Source organism: Lagenorhynchus albirostris, chromosome 1, assembly GCF_949774975.1.
Source record: "Lagenorhynchus albirostris chromosome 1, mLagAlb1.1, whole genome shotgun sequence".
Lineage (NCBI taxonomy): Eukaryota > Metazoa > Chordata > Mammalia > Artiodactyla > Delphinidae > Lagenorhynchus > Lagenorhynchus albirostris.
Genome location: NC_083095.1, coordinates 121,485,385 through 121,510,177, shown reverse-complemented (window position 1 = coordinate 121,510,177; position 24,793 = coordinate 121,485,385). Strand labels below are relative to the sequence as shown.

At 44.1% G+C, this 24,793-nt stretch overlaps 1 protein-coding gene and 1 pseudogene across 1 annotated transcript in view; both read right to left on the bottom strand.

Annotated features, from left to right (window-relative positions):
* RAB8B (RAB8B, member RAS oncogene family) overlaps positions 1–24,793 on the bottom strand; it is a 100,231-nt gene extending 75,438 nt beyond the window's left edge. The window contains exons 1-4 of the mRNA XM_060151385.1: positions 23,907–24,793; positions 23,420–23,593; positions 14,948–15,037; positions 13,073–13,203 (exon numbers count right to left, since the gene is read on the bottom strand). Coding sequence (XP_060007368.1) covers positions 13,073–13,203; positions 14,948–14,973 — 157 coding nt within the window. The 5' untranslated portion in view covers positions 14,974–15,037; positions 23,420–23,593; positions 23,907–24,793. The remainder of the gene's footprint in view (positions 1–13,072; positions 13,204–14,947; positions 15,038–23,419; positions 23,594–23,906) is intronic.
* LOC132508937 (glycine cleavage system H protein, mitochondrial-like) lies at positions 28–681 on the bottom strand (annotated as a pseudogene).

The following is a 24,793-nucleotide window of genomic DNA, read 5'->3' as shown; positions in this document are numbered from 1 at the left end:
ACACTAGTATATTTAGAGGTTCCATTTTCACTCCTCAATAGATTTTATATATTTCTCATATGCTTCTTCACTCATTAGTTCATCTAGTTCTGAAGGGTTACTGTGTGTCATCTTTTTTTTTTTTTTTTTTACATCTTTATTGGAGTATAATTGCTTTACAATGGTGTGTTAGTTTCTGCTTTCTGAGTGTCATCTTGATCAGCCAACCATCTTCATAACAAGATCTGTTGACAAGTCCTGGATTTTCTGCTAGAGTTTCATTAATTTTAGTTACTTCTCTTGATAAGAGAATAGAGTTCACTAGCAGCTTTCACAATTTCCAAAGTACCAAATTCCTCATTTGTTCAATTTTGTCCCAACTTCAGGCAGACTACAGTAAACAACGTCTCCCAAAGCTTCCTATGCAAAATTGCTGATTCGCACTATTCCAACACTGTTTTCTGTTGTTACCTATTCATGTTTGTGAATTTATGGCCGGGGCGCATTGCCCCGAGGGCGCCCGCCCGCAGTACCCAAGGCAGCGGGGAGCAAGGCGCGTTGGGCGCAGAGATGGCGCGCACGCAGGCTGCAGACCGCGGCCCGCACGCTCCAGCGCCATGTTCGCAGGGGCGCAGGGGGTCTCCGTGCAGCATCTAGAGCACCCCGGCCGACGGGGGCGGGGGAGGCCGCTGGTAATAACATATTAATGGTACTAATTAATGATAGCCTACCTTTTCAAAAATCTCTAAGATACATTCCTTGCCCTGGTTAAGGTTTATAATCAGAAGCTGGTTAACACTCCTTATTTGTAACCTATTTTCATAAACAATTGCACTGTGATGTGGTGTTTCTTTTAGGTAGTAATAAATGGGATCACTTCTATATTTGACTTTAAGACACACGCACATAGACTTAGAATTGGAATGAGTCAGTGGACATCAAGTTCTGTCTTCCAGTCATTACAGAATTCTGCTTTCGTCACTTGGCCTATATTAAACATCCCCAGAGATAAAACACATAATAATAAGCTTGAAGAAATGTGTGATCCTGGAGGGCCTTCTGAGTTATCAAAGAAGGATTAAGTCATGTTGGTAAATTATAGTATGTGTTCTGTACAGTTGACCCTTGAACAACATGGGCTTGAACTGCATGGGTCCACTTAACATGCAGATTTTTTTTCAATAAATATTCAAAAATATACATATAGAACATCCTGTGCAAGACTTGAAGTAGATAGCCTATCCATACGTAAGCATGAAGTGAGTGATATTTAATACGAAATTAATTTTAGTTTTCTTACTGTTTCATAAATTTGCTTTCAAAGAATTACATGACCATATACTATGCCTCTCTCTCCCTCCCTCTCTCTCTGTCTCTCTGTCTCTCTCTTGTAACTGGAGAAACTGCATATCTGCCTATCATCACGGGTATGTGGTTTTTTAAAAAAAATAACAATGTTTCTAATACTGTAGTATGAATATGACTGTAATACTGTATGCCATAAAAATGGTATAACCATTCATGTGGGTATATGCTAAGTTACAGTGAAGCAATAGTATCAATTACACTAGGCTACCATAAAGCAATCATATTGCTCCTTCTTTGTTATCAATGCATGAATCATTTTATCTGTAAATAAATATGGATTTTTTTCACATTATATTTTCATTTTTGATGTCTAGTGTTGTAAGCAGATAGGGTAAGGGGTCCCCGGAGAAAGACAGCCAAGTATAGCTCCTCTTGACATAAGAGAAGCCATTTTTGGCCTAAGCCACTTTGTGATCTAAGTCTGGACACAATGCTTGTCCTTGAACTGGTCTCAGTAATTAATGATCTTAAGGGAACAAAAGAATGCAGGAGCAAATGACTGTTATCAGGCAAGAGAAGTAACAATAGCAAAGGTAATGTATCAGTTGTAAAGACTCCCAGTTCTGCTTCAATGGTAAAGATTAGCCTGAAGCACTTTCTTGGGCTGTTTTGTAGAATTTAAACCTCCCTGGAGCACTCAACCACCAGATCAACTGAAACCTAAGGGATGATGCTGTTGACCTTTTCTGACCCTGGTGACTTCAATCAACTAAAGCTTGGACTCTGTCAATCCCCAACTGTATGCTGAATTCTCTGCTCAAGACCCTTCATGAATGAATATGCATGTACCCTCAGCTTAAAACGTCACCAATTTTGGGACTTTCCTGGTGGTCCAGTGGTTAAGAATCTGCCTTCCAATGCAGGGGATGCAGGTTTGATCCTTGGTCAGGGAACTAAGATTCCCGTATGCTGCAGGGCAACTAAGCCTGCATGCTCTAGAGCCCGCACACCACAACTAGAGAGAAGCCCACGTGCCTCAATGAGGAGCCTGCATGCTGCAACGAAAGATCCTGCATGCCACAGCAAAGATCCCGCATGCTGCAACTAAGACCCGATGCAGCCAAAATAAATAAATATTAAAACAAACAAAAAACAACAACAACAAAAACTTTGCCAATTTTGCTGTTCAGGGAGACACTGCTTTGGGAAAGATCCCCAGTGTTCTCCTTACTTGCTGCAAGTAACAAATCCTTCCTTCTCCTGATCTTTGGCTTGGCTGTATCTGTTGGCTTGACCCCCACCAAGAGGTCAATACAGTTTTTTTGTAAAAATTTTGGCAACCACGCAGGGACATCTCGCCTAGCCCCTTTGGGTTCTCCCAGCTCTATGTTGCTGGGGTCCTGCAGGCAAGGGCATAGGAGAATCCCTCTTGGTGCCTGAGTTGTCAGGTCCATGCACCTCAGCTCACTTATCAGACTCAGAGGCTACTCCAGACATCTTGATCTGGAGTGTCCCTTTGAAGAAGTGAGTGGCATTCACCCAACAAATCAGCTTCTGTCCCCATCTCAACAGGGGAGGAGGAATGACTCAAGAACTGTGCAGTTAATCTTGTCCAGTAAGCAGATAGGGTAGGGGATCCCTGTTGAAAGAGAACCAGGCATGGCTTTCTTGACATAAGAGAAGCCATTTTTGGCCTAAGCCATTTTGTTATCTGAGCCTGGCAACAGTACTTGTCCTTGAACAGGTCTCAGTAATAATGATCTTAAGAGAACAAAAGGACAAACTTAGGCAAAAGAAGTAACAATAGCAAAGATAACAAATTGTAAAGACTCCCAGTTCTATTTCAATGGTAAAGGCTAGCCTGAAGCACCATCTTGAGCTATTTCGCAAAATTTAAATGCCCCCTCAGGTGCTCAACCACCAGATCAACTGGAATCTAAAGGATGATAGGGTTGACTTTTTCTGACCCTCATGACTTCAATCATCTAAAGCTTGGACTCTACCTACCACCTAAGCCCATTCATGAATATGCATGTATGCTTAGCTTAAAAATTCCCTAATTTTGCTGTTCAGGAAGATACTGCTTTGGGAAAGAACCTCAGTGTTCTCCTTGCTCCAAGTAATAAATCCTTCCTTCTCCTGGTCTTTGGTTTTGTTGTGGCTTTTGACCTGACACCCTCCAAGAGGCAAACCCAGTTTTTGGGTGATAGTCTGGCCAGGTTAGCTTGGACTCTGAGGGGTTGTCAGACAATCCTGACCTCAGGCTTGGGAACCAAGATCCCACAAGCTTCATGGCACAGTTAAAAAAAAAGGAACAAAGAAAAAAAGGAGCAGTACAATATCAAAGAATAAAAAACAAAATATTAGATAAAAAATAATTAGGAAAAATAAAACTATAATTGAAACAACTGCAACAAGGTAAAATAAAACCACAACAGAAAAAAGAAAACAGAAAAGGGGGGAGGGGGAAGAACAAACCAAAAGGAGGGATCACTAATAAAGTATAAAGAATAAAATAAAATCAGAAAAATAAAAGATTAGGAAAAATAAAAATATAAAAGAATCAACAACAATGAATCAACAAGGTAAAACAAAATCCAATCTAAAAAAGGAAAAAAGAAAAGAAAAAAAAAAGCCTTGGCTATGGGGGTGGAGTTTAGGCGGGGATGGGGGGGTGGAAACTTAGGCAGGGGCGGGGTTTAGGGTGAGGCAGGACTTAAGCAGGTGGCGGGGTGCCGTTTGAATGTGGGGCAGGGCCTCTGCTTAGGACCTGCGCAGAAGGGGAGAGGCAGCACGTGGAAAGGAGGTCCTCTGGAGTGTGGGGTTCCGGAGTTTGGCAGTAGGGCCCTGAGTGAGGGTGTGTGGGTGGGTTTCACGCTTAGCGCAGTTGGAGTGCGCATATGTCTCCGAGTGTAGAGATGGGGCCCTGGGTGGGGGTGTAGGGGCGGGGCCTGGACTCTGTGCAGCAGGAGGGAGGCTCCGAGGGCAGAGCATTCGGCCCAGGAGCACGTGGTGTGATGCCTAAGTGGACAGGGAAAGCACTGGCCACGTTCCCTTCCAGTCCTTTGCACCCCTCACCCATCATCTCACCCAGGGTCTCCCCCGTCGTCACTGGACCCCTAACCGTAGGTAGGTCCCGCTGGCTGTAGGAATTCCTTCCCTCCCCCAGCTGCCCCTCAGGGATGCCGGTCCAGGAGGTCCGGCCTTTACTTTTGTTCCCCCTTCCCTCCCTCCCACTCCCTCAGGACCCGCAGCAGGAGGGGGCCTCGGTGGGCAGAGGATCAGGCCCCAGCTCTCAGCAGGCTCCTGGGGGCCCAGGTGGGCAGGGGAAGTGTGGCCACGTTCCCTTTTGATCCTCTGCCCTCCCAGTGGTCCCCCAATTTCCCCCTTTGGGCGTGGGATCCCTTCCCCTCCCCCAGCCACCCCTCAGGGGCGCCAGTCCCATCCCACCTCCACTTCTCCCCCCACCTTCACTCCCCTCACACCCCATGTACTACCCGGTCGCTGGAGGTTCCTCCTGTTCCCTTAGGTGTCTGTGGTCCCCCACCGGTGCCTGGTAGGTGCCCTAGTTGTGAGGAGATGCAAATTCTGCATCCTCCTAGTATTCCATCTTGACTCCACCCCACCTTTTGATATTTTTGACAAAATTCCCAAATATCATATTCTTTTTAAAAAAAATTTTGGCCATGCCACACAGTTTATGAGATCTTAGTTCCCCAACCAGGGACTGAACCTGTGCCCCCTGCAGTGGAAGTGCAAAGTCTTAACCAGTGGACCACCAGGGAAGTCCCCCAAATATCAAATTCTAACTGAAGTTCTTTTGACCTCCAGCTAACTATGATGCTTCAGAGGACCCCTGAAGCACCTCAGAGAGAGATATTAAATTAACTAGGATTATTTGGTATGTTAAATTACATGGGAAGCACTGTCAAATGAGTGACAAGCTTTCTCAGGTTATACTGTAGGGATAAATGTTATTAATATATTATTAATATAGACACTCTAGAAATTATATAAAATTTGGATATGTCCTGGTATATAATGTTATCTGTCGTAATTCTAGGTATTATCTTAAAATGTTGTATGTCACAGCAGTAACCAACATTCTTTGTCAATTACATTGTAATCAGGTGTTAATCACGCCTTTTTTTTTTTTTTTGCGGTATGCAGGCCTCTCACTGTTGTGGCCTCTCCCGTTGCAGAGCACAGGCTCCAGACGCGCAGGCTCAGCGGCCATGGCTCACGGGCCCAGCCGCTCAGCGGCAGGTGGGATCTTCCCGGACCGGGGCACGAACCCGTGTCCCCTGCATCGGCAGGCGGACTCTCAACCACTGCGCCACCAGGGAAGCCCAATCACGCCTTTTTAAGTCTTGTCATTTACAGACAGTTATTGTTCTACTCTGATGTTCTGCAAAAGTGCTTCATCTTCAAGAAGATTCTTAGGAAGGATGTTTTGATAAGTATAGGTCTCTGATAAATTTCTGATCATACCACTGAACTGGGTAAGAAATTAAAGAATCTTAATGAAAACCTGATGGCTTCATAAAACTGTTAACAAAAAGGATTAGCTATTGAGTGAACTAATGAATATGGTTATAATTTTTATTGTTTTTGTCTAAAATGTTACTGGCTTTAATCTGTGTTTTCCAGATATAAAGAAACCCTTCCGCTCAAGCTAATTATGACTAACAGCAATTTGGTAAATTATACCTTTGGAAGTAAAACAGGAACATTTGTCTTTTTCTTTCTACCTGATCCCTCCAAAAATTAGAAATTCTTAAGTTCCCAGCAGCATTATCAGGTAGATAAAGGCCACCACCTAAAAGGTACAGGAACCTCAAGGTATTTGGGGGACCTTGAAAAGGGCGGAATTCACTCAAATCTATAGATATTTCATGTGAAATCTGTGACAGGCCCATGGCATGGCTTTCCTGGCTTTAAGAGACCTTTCAAAAGTTCAATTGAGATTCCTTATGAAAAGCTCCAGCCGAGCCAACTTAGAAGAGCCTAAGTAATCAATTAATCAGACTTATTTTGCAAATTAGTCTTAATTTGGCTATATTTGCTAAAAATGAGGGTAATTGTAGAGAAAAATTATGTTTCAGTGGATACTAAAATCAAGTTTTGTTAATTGAGGTCTGTATTTACTGCCTGAGACTCACCTCCCAGATAGCTACTTATTGTTACATTACATAATTGTAAATTTTAAATGAATTGCTAAAAAGACACTCTAAGTTTGTTTCTGAAGCTTATCACAACAATGTATCTTTAGAAGAAGATCAGATGCCCCATGTCAAGGCCCTATCAAAATTGAATGTTATTGTGTTAGCCATATGTTTGCCCTGATGTTCAGGAGGAAAAGAAAATTATCTAGTGAAGTTATCACAGAGTGTAACTACTCATGACATGTATCACTGCTTGCTTTAAGTCTACTGCTATAAGCACATGTACAATGTTTGTGTTACAATCTGGTATAATGGATAAATGTATATATAACCTACAAAATGTTTCCCCATTAACATACCTCTGAGCCTGTTCACAATATTGATTAACTTCCCCCAATGTGGATAACTAGAAGAATATCTATATATTAACAAAAAGGAGGCTTAGCACCAAGGGACATGATGAACCCAGGGCAGGCATCAACCACCCTGGCATCAAGGGACAAATATTTTTGTCTATTGAAAGACTTTCAATCAAGAGGGGAAATGATGAAAAAAAATCTTCATATTGAGATATGGGCAAGTCATGCTGGCTTATACATGGTTTAACTTAAACTTTACTGACCAGAATGGCCTGTTTTGTGGCCTGTAGAACATGCATTGTACATCTGCTTTGGCCATTGAGGAGAGGATGCTTTTAGAAACCAAACATAGAGGGGAATTCCCCGGTGGTCCAGTGGTTAGGACTTGGTGCTTTCAGCTTTCACTGCAGTGGGCCTGGGGTTCAATCCCTGGTCAAGGAACTAAGATCCTGCAAGCTGCATGGTGTGGCCAAAAAAAAAAAAAAAGAAGAAGAAGAAGAAAGAAATCAAACAGACAGAGGACGTCATCATCACTCACATAGAGGCTTTAACAAAATTTACCCAGCAAGCCTTAACAACAGTAATCAGGCTGTCAGTCTAATGAACTCAGAAGTTTCTATGGGGCTTCCCTGGTGGCGCAGTGGTTGAGAGTCCGCTTGCTGATGCAGGGGACGCGGGTTCGTGCCCCGGTCCGGGAAGATCCCACATGCCGCGAAGCGGCTGGGCCCGTGAGCCATGGCCGCTGAACCTGCACGTCCAGAGCCTGTGCTCTGCAATGGGAGAGGCCACAACAGTGAGAGGCCTGCGTACCACAAAAAAAAAAAAAAAAAAGTTTCTATGATGAAAAAGCGGTCCTACAAAACTGCATGGCCCTTGATATTTTAACAGCCTCTCAAGGAGGAACTTATGCTATAATATATACCAAATGCTGTTTTTAATACCTGATAAGTCTTCTAATAAAACTCAACTTATGATGCACATGAAAAACCAAATCTCGTCTCTGAATGATCCCCTTCCCAGTTTAGGGAAAATATTAGAAAAATGGTTTGGTTTAGGGGGCTCTTGGCTCAAGTCTGTGCTAATGATGTTGCAAAGTTGCTGTTAACTGTCTCTCCCACTGTGCCTCTTCTACACCTGCTAGAATAATGCTATTCAAGCAAGGTTCAGACACTACTTTGGTGGACCCCAAAACCTACCTAGCTCTAGCAGCAAGAGATTTTCACTCCTCTAACTAGGAAGACTAAAACATCCATTCTCAGCAGGAAGCAATTACAGAAGACTTACCTTCAGTCCAGTACCCCTCAGGACTGAAGAGTGAAATATCTCAAGGGGGGATTTTGTAAGCAGATTGGGTAGAGGGTCCCCAGAGAAAGAGAACCAGGCATGGCTTTCTTGACAAAGAGAAGCCACTTTTGGCCTAAGTCATTTTGTGATCTAAGCCTGGCCACAGTGCTTGTCCTCAAACAGATCTCAGTAATTAATAATCTTAAGGGAACAAAAGAAGCAGGAACAAATGACTGTTACCAGGCAAGAAGTAACAATAGCAAAGATAGCAAATCAGCTGTAAAGGCTTCCAGTTCTATTTCAGTGGTAAAGATGAGCCTGAAGCAGTCAATCACCAGATCAACCAGAACGTAAAGGATGATGATGTTGACCTTTTCTGACCCTTGTGACTTCAATCAACTAAAGCTTGGACTCTGTCGACCTTTGCCCAATTCTATGCTGAATTCTCCTCTGCTCAAGCCCCTACATAAATATGCATGTACCTTTAGCTTAAGTGGAGACACTTCTTTGGGAAAGATCCCCAGTGTGCTCCTTACTTGCTTAAGTCCTTCCTTCTCCTGCTCTTTGGCTTGGTTGTGTCTTTTGGCTCAACACCCACCAAGAGGTGAACCCAGTTTTTGGGTAATAGTGTTAGTTATCTGGATAACATCTACAGTGTTTTGTATCATATAAGACAATATTGATGTAGATACTGACAGAAGATTCATCTTGTAAACAGACAACATAAACATACAGTATCAATAAGTATAGTATAGTACTGTAAATTTTTTTCTACTTTATGATTTTCTTAATAAAATTTTCTCTTCTGTAGCTTACTTCATTATAAGAAGAGTATACATTACATATAGCATACAAAATATATATTAATGGACTGTTTATGTCATCAGTAAGGCTTCCAGTCAACAGTAGGCTTTTAGCAGTATGTTTCGGGGGAGTGAAAAGTTATATGCAGATTTCTGACCGTGTGGGGTAGGCACCCCAAGCCCCCACATTGTTCAAGGGTCAACTATATTTTCATTTAATAAAAAAATTTTTTAGCACCTACAATATATAAAGCAACTCTCCAGGTACTATAAGGGTAATAAAGATGAAACTGATCCAGACCATCTCTTCAGAAGCCAATGGTGGTCAACAGATGAATGGATAAAGAAGATGTGGCACGTATATACAATGGAATATTACTCAGCCATAAAAAGAAATGAAATTGAGTTATTTGTAGTGAGGTGGACAGACCTAGAGTCTGTCATACAAAGTGAAGTAAGTCAGAAAGAGAAAAACAAATACCGTATGCTAACACATATATATGGAATCTAAAAAAAAAAGGTTCTGATGAACCTATGGGCAGGACAGGAATAAAGACACAGATGTAGAGAATGAACTTGAGGACACTGGGAGGGGGAAGGGTAAGCTGGGACGAAGTGAGAGAGTAGCATTGATATATATACACTACCAAATGTAAAATAGATAGCTAGTCGGTGCTTTGTGATCACCTAGAGGGGTGGGATAGGGAGGGTGGGAGGGAAGTGCAAGAGGGAGGGGGTATGGGGATATATGTATGCATGTACCTGATTCACTTTGTTATACAGCAGAAACTAACACAACATTGTAAAGCAATTATACTCCAATAAGGATGGTTAAGAAAAAAAAAAAAAAGAAGCCGGTGGTGGGACTTCCCTGGTGGTCCAGTGGTTAAGACTCTGCACTCAATGCAGGGGGTGCAGGTTCGATCCCTGGTTGGGGAACTAAGATCCCGCATGCCACACAGCGGGGCCAAAAAAAAGGAGAGAAGCTGATGGCCTTGCAGGGGAGGTGGAGCACACTCGTAAATAATTACAATGCCAGGTAAAATTATGATCTGCCAGGAATGTGCTGTTGTGTTATTTATAGTTCTTTCCAAATTAGTTTATTTTTCTTTCAAAACTGGTAGTCTATAGTTAAGCGATTATCCAGTATATTAGAACTCCCTGTTCCCTAACTATTCTAGATAAATGAAAGGTTACATTCCTCGATATCAGTGACATCAGGTATTACTAGCAGCCATCAGCATTGTCTGAGAGTCATTCTTCTCATTCAATGACAGGACTGTACCATTCCAGCAAGGTCTTATTGACAGCATCACATCACCTTCTTTGGACATACAATTCACCTGAACTGGATGGGTGAGGAGGATGGATCAGATAATGTGGAAACTTGAACTGTGGTGGGGAGGCTGAGGGCATGCCTTCAGGAAGTTGGATACTTGTGTGGGTGGCAACACAAAAGTAGATGGGCCATGTTATCAAGTGACAACCAGAAATGGGGTCAGTATAGGCACACAGATTGTCCCTGGCTATACAGAATGGGTCTGTCTGAACAGATAGTGGATCTGTGGGGGAGAAGGCTGTAGGGGCAGGAAGAGGATCTGTCTGTCCACTCCACAGATGTGACCACTATGTGATGGTGTGAATTGACTCTTTTATTCTGATTTGGGCTCTATTTTTATCTCCATTTTAAAAGAAAAACAAATTAATGTATTAATTTATATAACCACCATCGAAAGATCATTAAGGAAATATGTCCTTCATATATTAGGAATAGTGCTGTCAGAAAAGGTTGGACTAAAGCCTTTGAATCAAGAATCCAGGGCTTCCCTGGTGGCGCAGTGGTTAAGAATCTGCCTGCCAATGCAGGGAACATGGGTTCGAACCCTGGTCTGGAAAGATCCCACATACCGCGAAGCAACTAAGCCCGTGAGGCACAACTACTGAGCCTGCGCGTCTAGAGCCTGTGCTCCGCAACAAGAGAAGCCACGACAATGAGAAGCCTGCGCACCGCGATGAAGAGTAGCCCTCGCTCGCCGCAACTAGAGAAAGCCCACGCACAGAAACGAAAACCCAACACAGCCAAAAGTAAATAAAAAAAAAAAAAAAAAAAGAATCCAGAATTCAATGCTGTTACCATTGACATACAGCACAGCCACAAATTAGCATCAAAATATACATCTTACACATTTCCTTATTTACATCTTTTGCCTTGAGAATTTGATGATAAAAATACTTTTTAGATGTGGACATGGTTCCCTTAAAATTGAATGTTGTAAATCATTAATTTAAACAAAGTTGATCGATGAGTTAATACGGGAGCTTGTAATGTTAACCTCTTTGCATTTCAAGCCCCAGGACTGGGATCATGGCTCTGACTCTAAGGGAAGCGATGTGGACAGAGGGGTCTGTTTTGTCCCACGGCCCCTCGAAACCTCAGCTGACCCAAGGACCTCTCCACAAAGACCAATGCAGCACACGCCCAGGGGCCCGGGGAATCTCTCCTTCTACCCACTTGGTCCATTTTGGGGAGGCAATAGTAGGGGTACCCAACCTAGGGTCACCACCTAGAGCTTTGGTATCTGCTTTTTTTATGGGAGCTCAGCCTCTTGAGTAAAATATTTAATTACAGAGCTTATTCATTTGGTTTCTGGCCTTTACACCTACTGGAGACCACGCCTACTGCCCAGAGTAAGTAAGTTATTTGTGGGAGGCAGCAGACATAACACTTGAAATCGCTCATGCCTCTGTGCCTTGTAGCTGAAGTGAAATTATTTATGGTATCCAGATTTGTGCCGTCTCCAGTATTAACTCACACTTTTGGCTGATTTATTATTTGGCCGGATAGCATTTGCTCTTAGGTCTTGGCAAGAGGCCCCTCCCTGGGGCCCACTCTTTAGAGAGCTCTGCTGTTGCTCTCTTCTGGTCATTCCTCTTCACTGGGTGAGGAATCCACAGGCCAAGTGATTTATTCACTCAGATCCTTGCTCTGCTTTTAGGTCCAGAATTCCCTGCCAAAGTCCCTGCTTCCAGGACTCGTATGAACCTCTTTTCCTGATCTACCCTTCCAAAGGGAGACCGTGCCATTGGTGTGGTACCACAGGCCCAAAGCGGTGGCTGTGAGGGGGTGCCGATATGGCAGGAGCTTGGACGTATGTGGGGTGGGATCATCGTCGTGTGTATATAAGGCCCTTTATGATATGGGCCAGGCCTGCAAGTGGGAAATGACATCAGGCCAGAAGTGCTTTCCTGGAACCACCACATTCTGGTGTGGAGCTCTGAGGAGTTTTGCATCAATCAAACTGATTTTATAGGTCATTATAAACATATATCTGTCAAGGTAGGAAAGGCTAACTGGCCTGTCAAGGCTAACTTGTTAGCTTCAGCTATAATTTTTTTATATTTAGACACATGATATGTGGGCCACCATTTTTCCTGTTCCCCACATGCCACAAATATGGGACTAGGCCTGCTCTTGGAATAGGTTCAATTCTGAGTTCATTTAAAATTTTAATATAAAGGATCTGGTAAGAGACGGGTGAAGTGTGGGTAGTGGGTAGGCGGCTTTCCACCAGGTCAAATGTGACATTGCTACAACTGCCCACATTTCCTGGCCTGCTCTCTGGCCTGGCAGGAGAAACCTTATGTGCATGTGTGTTTAACATCCACTGAGAGCCAGAGAAATATGACTTGGCTGTTTTCAAAGAATTCAAGCCCCACACTGTGCTCTGGTTGTGACAGCTGCCATTCCCCTGCCAAGCAACTCTTCCCAGCTGACTTCCTTAAGCTGTTTGGAGTTAAGAGCTGGGCACTTTGAAGGCCTCTTCCAGGCCAAAAAAGAATGAACTAGAAAGGGAATTGGGGCAGCCTTCCTCGGTTGAACACCACTTCACTTCAGCAAACCCCTAAGCCTTGCTATCTTGTTTTGTCAGCAGTAAAATGAGCAGACTATTTCAGCCCTGCCTCAGAGGGCACCAAGCGGCGGGCTTAATTAATGATGAATGTGATGGGCTTTGTCATGTAAAGTCATATATAAATGAAAAGGAGCATTGGACCTGTTTTATCCAAAATCTGGAGTGCATCCTGCTTTCCACTGCCATCGATAAGACTTTACGTCCTGATCACAGACCGCTGCAGACTTCAGGGGTGCAGAAAAACACAGCTGGGCTTGCCTTACCTGAACAGAAAGCAGGGTTTGGTCGTGGAAGTGGAGCACAGAGCAAGCAATCGGTGCATGGTTCAGATTTCTGATGGCAGGCAGCACTGAGATCCACTGGGTCCAGCTGGCGGCAGATGATGGACTGGTTTCTGCAATCAAAATACAAAGAACAGGTGTACCCATTTATTCCTGGGACTGTTCTGGAAAGATCCTTGAGATTGAAAGTGTCACGTTGAGGGGAGAGTTCTTTCCAAAGATCTCCCCTGCCTTTCTCCCTGTTGTCCCTGCCTCGGTTTGCTGGCTGACAGCTCACAGCAGTGGTGTTTTCTTCAGGGACAGTGTTTACTGAGAACAGGCCACAAGGATCAGTCCTGTCTAGGATCCATTCCTTCCTTTAGTCTTGTGTCTTATTCATAAGGATCACAACCCACAGTTCACTTAAAGACACGGGTACATGATTAACCAGAAGTTGTACTGGTCCTGCTGAGAATTGTTGATTACTTTGGCTAACAGGGGATTTCTGTCCCCTGACATGATTCAGCTAACAGCAGCAAATCGTAACTTTTATATACTTAGTAGACATGATCATTCCTCCCCTTCATCTCCTAGAGCTAGGATGTTACTGGAATGAGACACCATATTCAGCGTTCTAACTATTTTGTACCGCCTCTTGTTAAGGATTAGATGACCTTGAGCTCCTTGAGAAACCCAAGAGGGTCGTAATCATTTTTGCATTACCCTTGACATTAGTGCCTTCCTTATAGGAGACAAAAACAGAAACAAAACCCCCAAGAACTTGTTCAGATGCATTGAAAATGAAAACTCCTCGTGAGATAAAAAATGATAGGAACTCCCACTGTCCATTAGGGAGCTTCATTTTCAATTTTTTACAAAAATCTCTTGTTGGACAATCTAAGTATTTTATATTGGTTAAGGTCTTCAGCTTCAGCCAGACTTGGGCTTATATGCTTGTTCTGCAAATTACCATTCATGGGACCTTAACTAGCATGGTGCCTTAGTTTCTTCATCTGTAAAGTGGGGAAAATAATACTATCTATCCCAGCGGTCCCCAACCTTTTTGGCACCAGGGACCGGTTTCGTGGAAGACAATTTTTCCACAGAGTGGGATGTGGAGCGGAGGGTGGGGAAAAGGTTTCGGGATGATTCAACCACATTCCATTTATTGTGTACTTTATTTCTATTATTATTACATTGTAATATATAATGAAGTAATTATACAACTCACCATAATGCAGAATCAGTGGGAGCCCTGAGCATGTTTTCACTTGCCACTCACTGATAGGGTTTTGATATGAGTCTACAAGCAGTTGATTTATTATGGTCTCTGTGCAGTCAAACCTCTCTGCTAATGATAATCTGTATTTGCAGCCACTCCCCAGCACTAGCATCACCGCCTCAGCTCCACCTCGGATCACCAGGCATTAGATTCTCATAAGGAGCGCGCAGCCGAGATCCCTCACATGCGCAGTTCACAGTAGGGTTCCTGCTCCTATGAGCATCTATTGCCACGGCTGATCTGACAGGAGGCGGAGCTCAGGCGGTAATGCAAGCGATGGGGAGCGGCTATAAATACAGATGAAGCTTCGCTCACTCGCCGCCGCTCACCTCCTGCTGTGAGGCCCGGTTCCTAACAGGGTTGGGGACCCCTAATCTATCTCATAGAGAAATTATAAAGATTAAATGTGATAATCTATGCAAAGTGTTTAGCACAGTGCCTGGCACAAAATCAGTGCTCAGATAATACCATCCTCCTCCTCCTCCTCCTCATCATCATTGTTAGAGATTATAGGGGAAGGAGTCTCGGTTGCTCTCAGAGCCTAAGAGTACAGCCTTCAGATTTAGTAACCTGCTCCATGGTTCCATTAATGTTACCTTATTAATCTGAAGCAGGAGCCCATGTAAGTCAGAACCTCCAGATTTTCTGCTTCTAGTCTTTGATTTCAGGTTTCATTCTTTGGATACCTAGAGAAGTATGAATAAGATAGCTTTCATTCAGACATAATTTGCGGGCTGTTTAAAAAGGCACTTTGCAAATTAACTTCTTGTACATATGCCTCAGTAATTCTGTTGGTTGTAAAATATATTGTTAGGCGATGTAGATCCTTGTAAACAGGCTCATTTCCAATGTCCTTGGTGGGTCTTTTGTTTAAACTGGTTTCTCCCCTTAATGTGTGGTCCCTAGATTTGAAAATAAAAGTTTTTGTTGCAGACATTCATCATCAATGAAGTTCATGATGAAGGCCTTTTCACTTAACAAACTATGTTTAGGTACTGTTCAGTGTTTGAAGGCAGAGCTACAGTGAGGCAGCCTGAACGGGAGGACTTAGAGCCACTGGCTGCCTTGACAACAGTTTGGAGGGAGTAGGCACCTTAGGGGGTCTTAGTTCAGTCTGTGCCTCCTTTTTAAAGAGCTTCTATGCATCCACTTCCACAGGGGTGGGCCCCAGGAGTCACTACCACCCCAAGTGCCTACAGCTGATTGGAGGAGACACTCCTGACCCAAGCTGAGATTCTGTCTGCAGGACGTCTGGAATGCGGACACAACCCTTCTGGTCAGTCACTATTGGCCTAGATCTAGGACAGCATACAATAAGGGGCTGGCATGGCCATTTTCACGATGTGCTCTGGGAGGCAGAAAAAACTGGAATGTAGCAAAAGATGACTAAAAGCGTCAGGGAGAAGTAGAGATGAGAAACCAGGTCGCCCCTGGGAGAAAAGGGGAGGTGGCAAGAGAATAGCCGTCTGCGTTCCCATGGGCCTCTCAGGGCTTTGTTCTAACCCCCTTGAGGCCCAGCTGCCCTTCCGGCTCTGGCCCATGTCCAGTCCACTCTCTGTTTTAGCTCAGGCAACCTTGAACTGTATCTGTTACGTGAAACCCAAGGAGCCTTGGCTGAGTGAGTGAGCTGGCACCGAGCGAGAGGCCACACCAGGCGGGGTCCACATGGGGATGCCCACCCAGGGGGATCCCATCACACTGGCCTGCCCAAATCAGACATGCATACAAGTAATTTTTGCTGATGATAAAACTGAATAGAACAGATTCATAGTTATTCCAAAACAGTGTTCTCTCCTAGTCACTTCCTGAAATGCTTATTTGTGTAGTAGGAAGCAGCTGGCATTATAGATGGCACACCCATAATTGCGTCTAACCCTGAATATTTTTAAAGGGGTACGTGTACCTACAGCTGTCATTGGTCATGCATGTTGCAGGAAACAAAGCAAAACACAACGCGATAGGCACTGGTCTCTTCTAAGGAGCTATCAGTCCCCATCACTGTGCCACTTGACATTCATCTATAGCTTTGGCCCTCCCCCAGATTCAGGGCCCAATCCTGTCTCTAGCTGAAGGCTTTAAGGCCCTGTTTCAGTAGTTCAGGGGACAAAGTTAGGATATCCTGTGACTTGTCCTGCTCTGATCAAATGCCCTGGTTCTGGCCTCTGGGCTTTTGCCTTCAACCAGGCATCGAGTCCCTGTTCTAATTCCCTGTTGTAGAGCCTGAGTTCTCGATTCCTCAGGCTTTAGCTCCTGCCTCCATAACCTGACCAGAACCCTGGTCTCTTCAAAATCAGGACTCTAACTTGCTTACGTCTATTTTCTCCAGGTAACACCCCTGAAAGGCAGACCAAGCTGGGAGCTTGCTGTCACTTGTCCTGTCTGTCCCACACTGCCCACACTGTCTAGGTCACTCCCACTGTTTCTCCCATTCCCCCACCCCCACTTTCACCACTGCCAATAATCATATTTGCTCCACGTATGGGACACCTACCTTTTGCTACCTTCTAGGTCTTTCTAACACTGAATCTCTCTCAATTATCATGTCACCTGTTACTCCTCTCAGGACCCATGTGGTCCTGCAGCTCTGCCTGCCTGGCAGACCTCCTCCACTGATTTCAGCTGGGCACCAATCACAAAGCCTTGCACACAGCAAGGTGACAGGGAGGCGGGGAGGCATGGTGGAATGAGCATGACATGAACATGGGCATCCCGAGCAGACCTGGGTTCAAATCCTTGCTCCTCCACTTGCACCTGTTCCCTAATGCCTGTAGGACTCAAAGGTACAAGGTATTATTGAAAGAATTATATTATGAGATAATGTGCCTGTCAAAATATAGTACTTATTTTATAAAACACCAAATTTAGCTTTTTTTTGGGGGGGGGCAGGGCCTGCACCGCACAGCATGTGGGATCTTAGTTCCCCGACCAGGCATCAAACCTGCATCCCCTGCATTGGAGGTGTGGAGTCTTCACCACTGGACTGCCAGGAAAGTCCCCACCAAATTTAGCATTTAATAAAACACATCTGTCTTTCTTTCTTGAACTTATATTTCTAACAGCTTTATTGAGATATCCACATATCATTCAACCCACTGATTTAAAGGGTACAATTCAATGGTTTTTAGTATATTCACCGGACTTAGATTTCTTAAAATGTAATTATAGCATAAGGGATATGAGGATTAATAAGTTAAAAAGATGTAAGATTTTAGTCAGCTATAATTTTATATAAATCAAGAGTGTGATGCCATTGCATTGCCAAAAAACTTATGCGATTTTGGGCTGTACAGATACACATGTGATGATAAGAACAAGATGGATAGTGGTTCCCTGTTATTCTGAGCAGGACATGTGTTCAGTCCTTGGGCCTAGTTTAAGAGAGGGATATGGGCAAATTGGAGCATGTCCAGAGAAACATGAAAAGGGTGACGAGAAACAGCAAATACTGTTTGTAGGAGCCTATGATATTCACCCTGGAGAAGTAAATCCAAAGAGGAAATGAAACCCTATCCTCAATTAGCTCTGGGTTGTCATTTGGAAAATGAATGACATGTATTTTCTATGTTCTTTCTCTAGGCCAGAACCTCAATAAGTGAATTTAAGTTAAAAGCAAGCAGATTTTTTCTTTTTAACATCTTCATTGGAGTATAATTGCTTTACAATGTTGTGTTAGTTTCTGCTGTATAACAAAGTGAATCAGCTATACGCATACGTATATCCCATATCCCCTCCCTCTGCGTCTCCCTCCCACCCTCCTTATCCCACCCCTCTAGGTGGTCGCAGAGCACCGAGCTGATCTCCCGGTGCCATGCAGCTGCTTCCCACTAGCTATCTATTTTACATTTGGTAGTGTATATATGTCTATGCTACTCTCTCACTTCGTCCCAGCTTACCCTTCCCCCTCCCCTTGTCCTCAAGTCCATTCTCTACGTCTGTCTTTATTCCTGTCCTTCCCCTAGGTTCATAAGAACCATTTATTTTTTTAGATTCCATGTATATGTGTTAGCATACGGTATTTGTTTTCCTCTTTCTGACTTACTTCACTCAGTATGACAGACTCTAGGTCCATCCGCCTCACTACGAACAACTCAATTTCGTTTCTTTTTATGGCTGAGTAACATTCCATTGTATATATGTGCCACATCTTCTTTATCCATTCATCTGTCAATGGACACTTAGGTTGCTTCCATGTCCTGGCTATTGTAAACAGAAGTAAGCAGGTTTTGACATGATATAAAGGAGCAATTAAAGCTGTCTAAAATTGGAGCGGATCGTCCCTTCCTAACCTGAAATTCTGTATTTAATATATTACCTCTTTAATAGCAAGTCAGAGAGCTACACCTTATAGAGCTTTGACTCTGTTATGTGTCGAGCTCAGGTGGGTAAAATGATCAAATAGGTCACCCCTTGTTTACTTAAGGCTAATCATTCAGTTTGGGTGAGTCTAGTAGTCCATTCTCCCTCCCATTTTTCATTCCCACTCTCTGCTTTTTGATCAGAGGAAAGAGAAAAGGAAGCCCCAAATCGTCAATATGGGTATTTTATTAGCACTTCTGATGATAATGGAAATATTTCTAAAATAAGACTTTGGCATTACCTGATCAGGATATTGTGCTCATCTCTTCCCTGCTCTGTGTAAGGGACTGCATCTTAGCATTTGAAACTCGCCATGGTGGAAACACCTACAGAAATTAGCAAATACGGCAGACCATCTTCCCCCACTCCCCCAGCTCATCGACCAGTGCCCACTGCTTTAGCATCCACACCACCCAGTGATGACAGAGCTGGCACTGTTAATAATGATGACAGACCTTCTACTAGATTTTTGGACCATGTGTCTAAGAAATACATTTATAGACAACAGTATTTAACTTTCATATAAGGGCAATTTGGAATTTAAGTAGTTTAGTGTAATTAACTAGTTTCAGATGAGTGGAATATTTAGGGGAAAGTATTTGGGAAAAACTGGACTCATTCTCAACTGCTTTCTAGACCACATCTCTTTTTTCTTTAAGGAAACCCCATAATAACCATGGTCTGTATATTTGAAGAGTCTGTTATGCACAGCTACTTATGGAGTGACCATGTGACAGACTAGGAAGACATGTCCAAGATGAAGGCCCTCTGGAAGTGGGAAGATAAAGCTCTCTGCTGGCCAGTACTCCTTGTGCCACCTATTGGATTTTGAAAGAACAATCTCTCAGCTTTTGATTCAAAGGTAAGACTCCAGCAAGTATTTTCTGCAGATGGAACATATTCGTAATCTTCCTTAAGGCAGAACTATTGTAAAAACTTTGCATTGTACGCGTTGTTATGAGGGAAATCACCATCAGCCCAAGATTCCCAGGGCCAACTGGTTTCTTTATCATCAACAAGTTCCAGGAATTATAGTTGGCATTTATTGAGCACTCGCAGTATACTATGTACCTTACAAGCATTCTCTCATTTTATCTTCATCTAACCTTATATAATGGGTATAAATATTTTCATTTTACAGATGGGGAAACAACTTCAACTGGTTAAGTGGCTATTAGAGTTAAAAAGTTTCCGTGATCCTAGGAAACAGGATTTACATTGCCTACTGCTTTGTATACAGCAGACATTCCATACATAGTTGAATCAGTTTTTTAATGTGAATAAATAGAGCACCATTCTTCTTAATACTTTGAGCCCTTTGACCTATTAGCCTTTTAAGCAGCTTTTATCTAATGGAAAATCAGAATGATTTTCATTTATTTTGCTTCTACATACATTCCAAGGTCAGAGCTCCCTGTAATATCTCATTAACCCTACAATGACATACAATTATTTTCCCAATTTTAGAAACAAGTTAATGGAGGCTTAGCTGGAATTAGGTTGTCTTTTGATGTTTTCATCACACCAAGTCAAGGCAGAGGAACGACCAAAGGCATGCATTAAGAAGAACCTAGTTCCTACTGTATAACACAGGGAACTATATTCAATATTCTGTGATAGGCCATAATAGAAAAAATAGGAAAAAGAGCGGATATATATGTATAACTGAATCGCTTTGCTGTACAGTAGAAATTAACACAACATTGTAAATCAACTATACTTCAATAATAATAAAAAAAAGAACCTAGTAAAGTTATGACCAGAAAAAAGGGTTCTAGATAAACCCGGAGGGAAACAGTCCTCAGAGAGTGACCACAAGTCAGTTCTGCTGAGTATGTCACTCAATGGACAGAGTTCTGTGCTTACTAAGCACTGTAGTAGGCATGGGGGAGATAACACCAAATCCTGATTTTGAGAAGCCTATGGGCTTTTAGGGAAGAGAAGACAGAGACACATACACATAAGGAAAGTGAATTTGCAGTACGAGAGACTAAAAAGGAAAAGCAGACAAGACAGCAGTGGTCATTGAGAAACAATTAACGCAGGCAATAAGCATTGCAGGAGTTCAGAAAAGGGAGCGATTATATTTGCATAAATTTACGCTGACCTCAGCATCTTCACTATGAGCTATGGGAAGACAATGAAGTTTGAGAGAGCACCTGGCTTCCAAGGAGCTCACTTTCTTCCCTGGAGACTTGAGCAGATCATGAGAGGGTTTGCAGCAAGTAGCCAGAGAGATGAGGAGAAGACCAGAGACCTGATGATCAAGACCAGCAAGATGGTGCTGGGACAGCTCACGTGGCTACTGAGCCTGGATGTTCTGAATTATTAATGATGTTTCTCTCTCTGTATTTTTCCCGCTTTCTACCTTTAAGCAAAAGTAGCCTGGAGTTCTTCCTGGACTTTGCTTTTGAAATTTTTAAGCCCTCCAGAGAACTCTCAATTGGCTCCTCTTGTAATCACCTGGGGAGTTTTTAAAACACTGCCACCTGGGTCCCACCCCCCAAATACTCTAATTGACCTAGGGTGCTCCTTCGGTGATTCTAATGAGCAATCAAGTTTGAGTATCATTGACTTAAAGGGTTCCTTGACACGACAAGAGAGAATGAAATTTGCTAGAGTGAACAAAGTATCTTGGAGAAACAGGAGAGCTGGGGAACTTCCCTGCTCCAATCTAGAGAAATAGCCTTGATTTGCTACCCTGGAGTAGTAGGAATCTGGGTCGGGCTTCCCCACAGCCCCATGGGGGAGGTAGGAAGACTCCAGAGAGAGTGGCTGTGTGGTGGCCAGGGCTTCTCACACTGGGATATACACACAGATCACAGGGGATCTGGTTAAAATGTAGGTTCTGACTCAGTAGGTCTGGATGGGGTCTGAGAGTCTGCATTTCCAAAAAGTTCCTAGGTGATCCCAATGCTGCTGGTCCACAAACTGGCAAAGATCTGCATAGCCAAGACCTAGGCCGTCTACCTTAAGATTCTCGTATCCATCTAAAGCAACAAATAGGAGGAGCCATGACCTGTCAAACCTGAAGGGTTCCACAGACATCTGTGCAGTGACCTGGTTAGACTGACAACCGAGAAGCAGATGGACCCCATCTGCAAAGCCTTCTAGACTAAAAGGGGAGCATATCCTGTCAGGGGGTACTGGCAGATCACAGATGACCCATTCAAAAGGGGTCTAGAAACCAGAGGGCAAGAGAAGCCAGCTGATACGGCCCATCAAAGTCAGCCTCCCGGGCACAGAGCAGGGTGAAGGATGGGCACAGACCTGGTGGGGGACACATACAGGAAACTTAGCACAATCCTCAAGAATGAGGTGAAGTGTTCGCCAGGCCAGCTATCTTAGTCTGTTTGGGCTGCTATAACAAAATACTATGGACTGGGTAGTTTAAACACTAGACATTTATTTCTTACAGTTCTGGAGGCTGGGAAGTCCAAGATCCAGGCATCAACAGACTTGGTGTCTAGTGAGAGCCTGCTTCTTGGTTTATAGATGGCATACTTCTGTGTCCTTACACGACAGAAGGAGTGAGGGAGCTCTCTGGGGCCTCTTTGGGGCACGAATTCTATAATGGAGTAGGACCCTATGGGGCCTTCCCGGAACAGACCCCTCCACCCACTCAATGTCCTCCCCGCCCTCTTGTTTGTAGAAAAGCTGTAGTCTCCCAGGCCTCCGCTGAGTCACAAAAGCCTGCCTCAAGAATTAATGATGGAAAGGATGTGAACATGTAATGACAAAAATAGCAGTTGGGCCAGGAGAACTGCTAAGAATTTAAACAGTCAAACAGCCATATGGCAGTCACAGAATTTTTAGTTCCTCCCTGAAGTACCTGAATAACAATATCTGATGCACATTTCCTGAGTTGTTTTACAGATGCTAAAATCGCCACCAAATGGAAGAAGGTAACTATTTGATGACCATAAGCACTTAGCCCCCAGACCTACTGGAGCCTAAGGATTGGTAATGTTGATCCCTGTGACCCCACCCTGTTACCTCATCATCAACCACAACTCTTCGATTCACACACCCTGTGACTCCCCTCCCTCAGCTTGCCTTTAAAAATGCTTCCTTGAGGGGCTTCCCTGGTGGCGCAGTAGTTGAAAGTCTGCCTGCCGATGCAGGGGACACGGGTTCGTGCCCGGGTCTGGGAAGATTCCACACGCCGCGGAGCGTGCTCCGTGAGCCATGGCCGCTGAGCCTGCGCATCCGGAGCCTGCGCTCCACAACGGGAGATGCCACAACAGTGAGAGGCCTGCGTACCGCAAAAAAAAAAAAAAAAAAGCTTCCTTGAAACCCACTGAGGAGTTCAGGTCTTTTGAGCACAAGTGGCCTGTTCTCCTTGCTCACCCCAGCAATAATCCTTGCTCAGCCCAGCAATAAACCTTTCTTTGCTCTCATCGCAACTCCAACATTTCAGTTTGTTTGGCCTCACTGCGTGTCGGGCACACGAACTTGGGTTTGACAACAATTCCAACATGAGGGCTCCATCCTAATGACCTAATCACCTCCCAAAGGCCCCACCCTCCAATACCATCACATTGGGGGTTAGGATTCAACATATGAATTTTGTGGGGGACGCAAACATTTGGTCTATAGTACCAGCCCAATGGGGGCTCAGCCTCAGTCAGAAATTAAGTTGGTATGGAAAATAAAGAAAATGACACCAGCGTTTGCATCTGAGACTCTTACCCCTTAAGATTGGAGCTTACCTGAAGTGTCAAGGATCCTCATGAGTGGCAGATGAATCGCAACCCGAACAGCAGAGCTTTGGGGATAATATTTGTGAACCTGTTGGAGAGCTGATGTGCAGAGAAGAGGTGGGTTTCAGAAGTTGCTGCTGCTTTCAGGAATGTGTTGAGAATAAGCCACACGTGCTTTGCAACCTGCCAACAGGTGGACAATAGAAGGAAGAGAAAAAGAATGCTGCCTTGTTAAAGTTTTGCTGACAATGTGGATTTCTTTGAGCTTCTCCGAAAAATACTTAGAAAGGCAGGGGTAAGAAAAGTTAACTTTAGGGCCCCACCTCACACCCTGAATTTCTTAAACATCAAGACTAAACTAAACCTCTGACCATCTTTCTGGGAAAAGAAGGGCACAAGCCTGAGGAACTCCAACCTAGGGGAAAGTGGCTAACTGACCTATTTAGAACTGGTTTTGGCCGGTTTGAAGTTTAGCATCAGTGGGTTCCTGGCTTACCCTGAACACCTGTGAGTTTTCCCAGCGTCTGAAGTTTGGCAAAGGAGGAAGGGGGTGGAAATGGCCGCACACTTTTAAGGTGAAGTGCTGAAAAGGAGGGTTCAGCAGCACCTTCTCAGACCTGGCCAGACAGAACAGCTGGAAAGTCTCTGGTTGCAGAGAGCGGGGGCTACTCTTCGTTAAGGTGCGCCGGCTTCTCATTGCGGTGGCTTCTCTTGTTGTGGAGTACGGGCTCTAGATGCGCGGGCTTCAGTAGTTGTGGCATACGGGCTCAGTAGTGGTGGCTCGAGGGCTCTAGAGTGCAGGCTCAGTAGCTGTGGCGCACGGGGTTAGTTGCTCTGTGGCATGTGGGATCTTCCCAGACCAGGGCTCGAACCCATGTCCCCTGCATTGGCAGGCGGATTCTTAACCACCGCGCCACCAGGGAAGTCCCCAGCACACAGAATTTCAACTGGCACTTCTCAGTCCTTTGGGAAGCCAGGCAGGAGCTCCTTGTGCAGGCCCTGAGAGTAGGCTGCCAAGGCAAAGGGACTCTGCGTCCCTGCACCTGCCTGCATGTCCCTTTATCTGCCATCAGTGCAAGGGCCTGGGGACATGTTACAAGAAACTGAGCTTTGGACGAGGAGGCAGAGTTATAAATAGAGTCCAGGTCTTCTTGACCTTGAGTTTTATTTCTCACACTATTACAGTGTCTCAGAAGCTTTTGACAATGTGACTGTACTGGGCATTGGTTAAGTAACTGAAGCAATAACTAGGCCTGATGATTAGAAATTGTTCTGAGATCTACTACACATCAAGTGCCAAAATAAATTCCAGGTTAGGGAGTTCTGTGGTGGGCTAGTGGTTAGGATTCTGGGCTTTCACTTCCATGGCCCACGTTCAATCCC